This window comes from Benincasa hispida, chromosome 3, assembly GCF_009727055.1.
Source record: "Benincasa hispida cultivar B227 chromosome 3, ASM972705v1, whole genome shotgun sequence".
NCBI classification, from domain to species: domain Eukaryota; kingdom Viridiplantae; phylum Streptophyta; class Magnoliopsida; order Cucurbitales; family Cucurbitaceae; genus Benincasa; species Benincasa hispida.
In genome coordinates, this window is record NC_052351.1 from 36,536,575 (window position 1) to 36,546,788 (window position 10,214).

The following is a 10,214-nucleotide window of genomic DNA, read 5'->3' on the forward strand; positions in this document are numbered from 1 at the left end:
TATTTTTTTTTAACAATATATAAGATAAAAGAACTGAACCTCTAATTTCAAGATTAATAATACAAACACTATACCTTTTGAATTATATTCATCTTGGCAATTTTAACCAAGATATATTATATATTGATAAATTTCATACGTCTAAGAACTTTTAGGTTTAATAATCAAACTTTAAGATAATTTAATCCCTAGTAAAGAATATATATTCTTGAATATAGTGATGTAAGTTTAGATTCTCCACCTTTATATGTCATCGATTTTTTTTTTTTTAAAAAAAAATGATTTCACTACCAAGTGTCAAGTATGATCCCTTTTAATCCAAATTGATTTTATAACTAAGGTAACACTAATACTTGATTACATCAAACAGTTTTTTATAAAATAAAGTCGGAACAGTTCCGACAGGCAACAAATTATGCTAAGACGACTGGGTGACATGCAACATATATAAGATAACCTAAGACTCACCTTAAAATGATTTCCTTAACACGTCTATCAAGTATCAAATTTGTAAAAAAAAAATTTGGGCGTCTATCAAATTGTTAAAAAAATTGGGGAAAGCAATGGTTTCCCACTTTTGCCATTCAAAAGTATAAACAAACAACCGCTGTTCGCGACTCACACCTGTTTAACAGAACAAGGGCGGTGTCACTTGGAAAACGCCGTCGTTTGTCCTTACACCCCAAAACTACGACTGCTCGCATATACCACCACTTGCAGTCTAATTTGATTGGTTAAAACGGTGCATTGAATTCATAAAAATGCAACCCTTTTTCAGATTTCAACGGAGTCATGTGAATTGGAAAATCAAGATGAGATGGGGTTAGATTTAGATTCCAATTACTCAACTAACCCGAATTTTAGGGTATAATTATTTTTACACACTACCTTTTTTTCTAGCTCTACAGTACCTGTTCATCTTCTTGTTCCATCACCATCACCCGGAATACGGCAGCCTGCAACCAATTGGATTCACTCGATCATACAAAACTTTAACATTACTAGAAAATAATTTAAAATCAATTTTCATGCAATGAGGATACCCTAGTTTCAGAGATGTGTCTGAGCTTTCCAGATCTTGAGGGGGGCCATTGGAGTTGGAGACACACGCATCAGTGACGGAGTTCGACGACTGGCCATCTTCCACGACCAAAATCTCGGGCTCGACGCCCAGGTGCCTCACCCCGTTCATTTTCTCCGCCTGCAAACCACCGCGGCCGTAAGTTACAAAGAAATTTAAAGAACACGATTTATATTAGTGTGCTGTGGAAAAGGGTGGGTTCTTCTTACTTGTTGTTTCAGTCGCTTATTCTCATCCATCAACTCGGCCGACTGCATGTACATAAAACTTTGAATTTAGCTTCCTCGTTAGAGAATAAGTAATTAGATATCATATTCATTCATATTTACTAGTTGATATATTTAAAGAAATGGATGCAGTTTGAGTTATATTTCTAAAAGTTCGTGTTTCATGTTCTTCAAATAAATAGCACAAGTGATTTACATCCGATGATAAGAATAAACATTATCATTGTTGAGAAACAGATGCTTTCAAATATAAATATTATACCTATATTTATGAATATAACTAAATTATATACATACTATTACTATCAAGTACTTAGATCCTCCTAATACGGGTCTTTAGGCAATAGCCTTCTCTATTTGAAGATGGTACTTGACCTTTCTTTGAAGGTCAGTGATCTCTTTCATGATCTGTTCACCCTGGGACCAAAAAAAAGGGAACCGTATAAGAGAAAAAAAGGGGATTTTCTTACGAACAGTTAAGAAAGGGAAAATACCTTTTTCTCCATCACACGGCTCAATCCTGACTCCAGTGACTTCTCTAGCTGTTGCAATTCTTCTATATTCAATGTTTGGAGTTCTTCTCCCCTCATCTGCCTAATTGTCAACAAATTTAATCGTGTCCGTGTATGATTTATTGTAGTACTATGAGTGTGAGAGACTTTTGTCTAAATAGACCATTATAGTCTGGCTATCGTTGAAATGTGACAAAAAAAAGTATCTACAATTTTCCTTGGGCGTCTAGTAAGTTCCAAGAGAAAAAATCAAGGTGGGTGAGTTGATTTTAATTAATCTCTTAGTTTCATCAATTTAAATTTATGAACTTTAGTATAAAATGTTACAATGAATACCTCCTCAAAACTAAAAATCATGTTAAAGACATGATTAATTATAATTAAGAAAATACTCAAAACCTAACCACAAAATTATAAGGTAGACGCAGAAATGCCTACTCCGAGTAAAAAATTGTAACACTCAAACCTAACCACAAAATAACCAACAGCAAAGGAATGGCCAAAACTATCATGAAAAATACTCAAACCTAACTAGTATGCAAAAGGGGGGAGGGGGGGAGCCAACGTAACTAATAATTAAGAGTATCCAACGATATTAGATAACCAACACATAAAAATAGTCTCATCCAACAGTGTCGACAGCCTATAAATCTTTTTTAAAAAAAGAGAAAACTTGACAAATGTTTGAAGGTCTACTTAACTACACTATTTATTCAGGTGCAAGAATCTAACTACAACATGAATTCAAATACAAAATTGGAATTGGCTCACCCATCTAGGTAGACAAAACATCAATTCTTTTTTCTAGCTTATAAAATAGAAAGAACACAGAATCCAGCCTGAACATATACTATTTGAAAAACACTAACTAGTTAGCTATATGCTACACCCATTTTTCGCGGACCAACTGAGTGACCCAGCCATCTAGTCTGCCACTGTCAAACTTTTTCTTTTTCTTTCTATCATTTATCAGTTTACCATTTTTCTGCTGTGTGAATGGAAGGAGTGAAAAAATGGTGTAGCCCAACTAGCTATTAGTCTGAACTATTGCTAATACTATTCTCTTGAACTCAAATCAAATTTCACTTCTTACTATTGTACTAAATGAAAAAATAAAAGAAAACATAACTTCACGTATAAAAATAGAGATACCTTAGCTGATGAGTTTTCTCAGCAATTTCCTTGTTTAATCGGGTGTAATTGCTGTTTTCAACCAGCTGAAATCATTGACAGTTGTAAACAATGTTTCAGCAAACTAATGAAAGGTGACCACTATTGAGTTGAAATAATTAAGTCCTCCAGATACAAATCTAATCAACTAACATCTCTTCTTTTAATATTGATTTTTGTTCATTTACACGAAGAATGACGTGTGTATTATTTTATTGTCATACAAAAATAAGCTCGAGCAAATTATAAACCTTTTTACCCTTATCTTGACCATATGGTTAATGGAATCTAAAATACAAATTTCAAAGATTCGAAGTATTTTTTAAAATTTTAAGAAATGGAGGACGAAAATGTTAAAATTGATATCAAAACAAGTCGGGTTCTTTAAAACAAATTAAAAATTCTGAAGACATAAAAGTGTTCCAGCAAAAAATAGCATACTGGATTGATAATGTGCGGATAATCGCAGCCATTAGTTTAAGAACATAAAGTAGACTTCAAGAGGAGAAAAGTAATTTTCCACAGTGCTTGTTTTGAAAAATGTTAGAACTGGTTTCTATTTTGTATAATAAAAATCAATGTACGTACAACTGTTTTATAAGGGTGTATTTTCTTTAATTAGTTTTGATTCTTTAAAAGAAAAAATCCCGTTTAAAATGACAAAATTATGAACCATGATTTAGGCCTCCATAATAATATTATTATCCTTTGAAAATAGACAGGAAAAAGTAATAAAAAATCGATGACCATTTTTTAGAGGAAATACCTGTAGTTCAAGGGATGGTTGTTCCAATTTCTGAAGGTTCTTAGAGTGCAAATTATGTCTATCTATAATTCCCTTCATGCTTCAGAAAGTCAAACACAGATAATAATATAATCAATGGAGGAAATGACTAAACAATAAGAAATTAATGATGATGAATTCATGTTTCCACTTCAATCTATATAATTTAGAGATCAAAGAGTCAAGCATAAACATCGTTATCATAACCGCAATAGTTAAAACTGAGTGACTGAAAAGTTCAATCATCACTATTACCATAAACTTCATTGTTGATGAGAAAGCAAGACTCCAGGCATGATTTATAGTTTTCATTTAGCCTCTTCTGTTTGTTTATGACAAAATTTATGAGGCACTACTTTACAAGAATATCCTCTTATATCCATTATCGAATTGGTTAATAATCCTCATTTGTTCTCATCTTTTTCCGTAAGATTGTTGTAAGCAAATTACATGTGTTTTCTGCTGTTAGCTCTTTCTTTCTGTCACGGGTTCTCGCCATTTTTAGTAACATACTGTCCTTTATAAATGGAATTAAAGTAGGTTCAGAAAATGCAGAACTCAGAAAACGAGGGAAACCGATTGCAGTTTTTTGTTTCTGGAAAAAATAAAATATAAGAAAGAGAGAAACCTTGAGCTGGAATACTCAAACAGCTTTCCAGTGGCGGAGAAGATAATAAGGGCAACATCGGCATCGCATAAAATGGAAAGCTCTTTAGCTTTCTTGAAAAGTCCCCTCCGGCGCTTGGAGAAAGTGACCTGCCTCGCGGTGGCGTTGTCGATCTTCCTGATCTGGATTTTCTCCTTCGCCATTTCAATCCCTATAACTAGCTATAGCCTTGCTTTATGATAGGGAAACACTGAGAAAATTGAGAGAGAAACATGAAAAAAGTTCAGATAAAACAGTTCCAGTCAGAGAAATTTCTAGTTTGGTGAAAAGAAACAGTAAGAGGCCGAACTAATGAGTGAACAATTGAAGGAATCGAGCCAGAAATAGAAAATAATAAAAGAGGAACGCTGAACAGGGAGGATTTCAAGAATCGGAGTTGCAGAGATGGAAGAGCGACATTTTTGCCATATTTGGGGAAGAATCTGATGTTTGAGCACGTAAGAACAAGGAAGAAAGAGTCGTAGTCACAGATCCAAAAGAAGAATGGGAAGTGATCAAAGAAAAAGGGAAAAGGAAAATCCGCGCATAATGAAAATGCGTGAAAGATGTTTCAGAAAATGAATGTGGAATTTAAAGCATAGACTTACCGGTTAGGGTTCGTTTTTCAGAAAGATGGAAAGCCACCAATGAGTAGCGGAAAGAGAATGAGGCTATAGTTGAAAGGAAGTGAAAGTCTCCATTTCTGGGGAAGCAAAATTCCAACTCATCGCCCAAACTTTCCCATAAAAGGCTGTTTGTGACCCTAATTAAATGGGTTTGAATTATAATGTAATCCAAAACTCACACTTTAATAGAAGGTTTTGGTCTAATTTATAATATTAAATCCATTTCATTTAGATGGTATTTAATCTAACTTTTTGTTCCATTATTTTCACGTTTTACATTCCTATTTTTCCTGATTACATTACACCCTTCCAAATAATCCCTAAAATTTCAATAACAATTAAATATGATTTTTCTTTATTTTTATTTTCTTTTAAGGTTTTCAGAATAATAAGAGTGTGTTTGGGGTAAGAACTATTCTAAGACTATAATGATTATTTTTTGCTAAAATAAATACTATTTTGTATTTCCCAATTAACTACACTCAACACTATTTCAAAACTCTTATTTGGTATAGTATTTACTATTTGCTACAGTTTTTACTATATTACATTCATCATTTTTGTTATTCTTTGCTACAGTATTTATTATTTTTTTCTCAAACTAAAATAATTTACACCTCAAACACATATTATTATAACAAAAACTAAAATAATTTATCTTTCAAACACAAACTATTATAATTCAACTATAATAAATTATGATTATAATAATTAATTTTTTGCTTCAAACGTCTCCGAATGATAATGGGATTATTATCGGAACGGGCGATTACATGAAAGCCCGCCTCTTATTTCCATCGTGATTTTGTTTGTTTTTTCTTCTTTACATCCAAGGCCGTGCAAAGAATTCAAACTCCATTATCTTTTGTTAGTTTAATTGTCCTTTTTAAATAAATGATAATAATGTAAGTTCATGGATGCGAATTAGAAATACTATGCATGAAAGTGACAGCATAGGGCAAATTATTGAATGTACGTGACACAGATCTTCTCAACCATTTAGATGCATTATGAAACTATTGTTTTTTTTTTTACAATTATTTTTTTAATTTCACGAAATTACATTATAACTAGGGTTGGTAATAGGGTCGGACCAGGGTGGGGGCTGGTCCCCCGTCCCCGGCCCTGTGGAGGGAATTCACTCTCACCTCCGCCCCCGTCCCCACCTTCATCGGGAAAATGGGGTCTCCGTAGAGACCCATTCCCCATTTTCGATTCCTCTGTTAACATTTTTTAATCAAATTTTTTTATTTAAAAATACACTAATTTAATAAACTAATTCATGAAATAAACACAATTTAGAAGTTTACAAATTCATTAAATAAGTTTACAACTTATATTAAATAAAGTTCGAGTATTGGAAGTTAATTAAAATCATGTCTTACATAATTACAAATACAACAACCATGATCATAAATTGCTCCTGGTCGATGTCTTCTCTAAATTTTCCTCCTTGCTTGATATCGTGATCGGCTTATCCTTAGTTTTGAGCATTGTTCATATATTTAAAATATAATTAACAAATAATGTTACAAAAAAAATAATTAGACAACAAGATTTAAAATTGGTCATAAAAAAATAATGTTAATCCTTGAACATACCTCAGTTATCACTTTATCTTCATCAGAGTCATCTGCATCTTCCAAAATAGTTGTTAAATGTTTAACCATTTGTTTTTCCATGCTAGTATCGTATGTTGTCACATCACATATTTATAATTACAAAAAAAAAAATTATTCATAAATTAAATATTAAAGATAGGTAAAACAACATAAACAAACTAACACACCAGTCAAAACTTCAGTTGCAATCTAATTTTGAATGTACATCAGAGCCTTATTGTCTTCGGATGAAGCTTGTTACGATGTTGGCTTACAATCCGACTGCAAGTACTAAAAGCAGCATTTAATGCAACACTAGATAAGGGAATGACTAATATGTCTCTAGCAATCTGTTGTAAAATGGGATACTTAACCCCATTCAATTTTCACAGACTCAAAATGTCAAAATCACATGATTAGGGTAAGACAGATTCATATATGCATCAAATTGTCGGTTCTCATTCATCTTATTGGAATTTGATAGAAACAAGTTATACTCATTAAAATCCTCAAATTCTGCAATCTTTGATGTTCCATCCAAATTTTTAGAGCGAAAATCATCACCTTCACTTTCGTATTCAGCTGATATTCTTTTTCCAAATATGAACAAAATCATCACTATCCTTGTCCTCGGATGAGGGCCCGAAAATTTTCTCCGATTTGACCTCATCCCCGGTCAAACTGGAGATTCCTCGACCCGATCCCCGTGGAGATCCGACTTGCGGGTTTTTTTTTGCCAATCCTAATTGTAACAACCTCTTTGAATGATCATCTCTCTATTGTGTCTGATTAATTTTATGATTCTTTTCCTATATCCTCGCCTTATTCAGTGATTCAATAAATGGATACATTTTATACCATTTTTATTTTTAATAATCAATAAATTGAGTATCAACATATATACAATACAGTCAATGAACATAGTTCAACTGACATATAGTATGTGTTAGCAATAAAAATATATGTGTGTAATTTGAACCGACGACATTAGCTTACTTGGAACAGTCACTTTTTGGAACCTTTTAGATGTGGGATTGTTGCTCTTAAATATTTTGCTAAATCTCAACGCTACCATAGATGGACTATACTAATAGGTGTTCATCAATTTACCTCAAAATGTTTAAGTTGGCCTTTGTTAAAATTGTGATATTTGCAAACAGCAAAATGTTGATATATTTGCAAAAAATGGGACTTGTTTTAGATTATAAAAAAAAAAAACTGTTATTTTTGAATCAATGCAAAGTGCCTCCCTCTGCACTATAACATTAATCAACGCAGGAAATATAGGGTTGTGGAAAATCCACGTACAATAGGACCGACAAGTAAGATGTAAAATTTATATAATTTGAATTGGAATGGATTAATTCCAGCTTTTTCATCCTATGAGAGGCCGTGCATGTCAATTAAAGTTAGATTATACCTATTTTGATCATTATAATAATAATTAGTGATGCTATCGATAGACTTGAACATGGTCGATCGAAGTTAATTTTTCGATCAAACTGTCATCGAAATGACTATGATCGATTTAGTCAATGTTCCAATTGATCTCGACCGTCGAAGAGTAAAAATCGATCAATTGGTCGATTTTTATCTTTTAACTTTTCTTTATAGAAAAAATTTCAAGATTCTTCGAGTGTCAGCTCGGTTTTTCAATATATCTTGTTTACCCTTAATGCCATGCGTATGAACCACTAGGAGGGGGCAATGACATACAATCTAATAAATAAACAATAATATTCTCAATCAAGTGCCAAACAGAACAAATTCAAACCTATGTCAAAATACATTAATTGAATTACAATTATATACCAATATGCCTTTTTTTAACGTAATGAGTAGGACATGAGGTTCGAAACTCTCCAATAACTTGAGACACGACGAATATATGTCATCACAATTGAGTTACGTTCAGTTAATTAACACACTTTTTACAAAGATCCTCACCTTGACAATTAAATATGCCAAATATGAAAATATATAAACATTTAAGTGGTTGAATAACTAAACACCCTGTGGGTTTTTTAGTCAACATAGCTAACATTTATGGTGAAGGAGTAAATCAACATGCAGCAAAAACAATAAGGATAATAAACATTATAATTCATTAATTTTGGCTATAAATAAAGCATGCTCATACAATAATAAGAGGGTTTCAGATCATACATTTGTAGAATCTCTTGAAACTTGAATTCAGCTGCAAATCTTCTCAAACTCTTCTTGTGAACCACCTCAAGATCTTCCCTACTATTCTCTTAGAGTTTTAGATTGAGTTGTGGGACTCAAAGTTTGAATAAAGGGAATTTGGAAAAGAAGCTCACTGTCGAAGCTTGAAGAACACTTCTTCAACTTCTCAAGTTTTCAACAAGACTTCAACAATTTCAAAAACTTTTTTTTTCTTCTTAAATTTTCACTTCAATCTTCTCTATTTATGGTAAGACAAATATGCAATGAAGAATGTTGCATGGAGAGCACCTCATGTTTGGAAGATTGAAGTGAAAACTTAAATGGGTTTTGAGTGAGCTACTAAAATGACAGTGGAGAAATCTTACATTTGTGTTTTTCAATTTCCAATTTTCAAATTTGATTTCTAAAACTAATCTGATTTCAAAAATTAGAATTATTATTAATTTCACAAAATTAATTTTCTAATTAATAATAAATAACTAATTAAATAGTTTAATTAATTTCAATTAATTTAATATCAAATGTAAAATTAATTTTACACAAATTCCACCTTCATGAATTTAATATTTAAATCATATTTAAATATTAATTAATTCTTCAATCCCGTTTAATTCTAATTTGAACGTTTCAAATTAACTTAATCTAATTTGTTAACTAAAGGGTCACTCCACAAGCTCATAGTTGCATTCCCCGGTAGATATATTATGTCCACATGATTTAACCATAACTAGTAAATCTACCCTTCACAGGTTGTTTGTAATAACGTCTGGGTCAATGTCTTTACCCCAAGATTACGTCTTGTTCCTTAAGTTCCTACTGATCATCGAACAAGTGGTTTGTGATCCAGTTAATAAACATGATCCTTTTCAGCCCAGTGAAAGGGTGAGACCCCTTGTTTAAGACTTTGATTTAATACTCAAGAGAACAACCTTTCTCCTATCCCTAAATCGAGTATGCGTGAATTCCGTCTTGCACCCTATGTCCCCAACTATCTACCCAATCTTACTCTTGAAATGGGAGGCTCATTGAACCGATGTTGTTGAGCCATCCTTCACCTATGCAAATCTAAGAATAATCTTGAATAAATAGGAATTCATAGTTAGCTCATAATTAAGATCGAGTTACCTAATCCATCTAAGTGAAATAGTTAAACAGCGTTATAAAGTAAAAGTGACTTATTTTTTGGTTTGATCTTATGCAAACTCATCACATAAGACGCTCCCACTCCTCATGTCCATACATGAACGAATCTGGATCACTTTATTTGTAGTATCTTTATAACAACTACAGAGTAGGCCGTATCCAAATAGTGTTGTCATAATAAGGTACCTAATCTTTATCATGTACTATAGACCGTTTTGGTTGTTTACTCGAACTTGA

The 10,214-nt window shown here is 32.4% G+C and overlaps 1 protein-coding gene across 5 annotated transcripts; it reads right to left on the reverse strand.

Moving 5' to 3' along the window:
* Positions 1-725: 725 nt before the first annotated feature.
* Positions 726-5,182, reverse strand: LOC120074623 (MADS-box protein SVP-like). 5 transcript variants are annotated; one of them, XM_039027801.1, is made up of 9 exons: positions 5,029-5,182; positions 4,403-4,631; positions 3,757-3,835; positions 2,973-3,037; positions 1,803-1,902; positions 1,684-1,725; positions 1,291-1,332; positions 1,044-1,201; positions 726-956 (listed from the first exon to the last, which is right to left on the reverse strand). In XM_039027801.1, the coding sequence occupies exons 2-9, from the start codon at positions 4,582-4,584 to the stop codon at positions 938-940; spliced, it is 687 nt and encodes a 228-aa protein (XP_038883729.1). In that variant the 5' UTR covers positions 4,585-4,631; positions 5,029-5,182; the 3' UTR covers positions 726-937. The 5 variants fall into 5 exon arrangements, with proteins under 5 accessions (XP_038883729.1, XP_038883730.1, XP_038883732.1 ...); XM_039027802.1 differs by having other exon boundaries at positions 4,403-4,863; positions 5,029-5,135; XM_039027804.1 differs by lacking the exon at positions 5,029-5,182 and adding an exon at positions 4,839-4,999.
* Between the last annotated feature and the right edge of the window lie 5,032 nt (positions 5,183-10,214).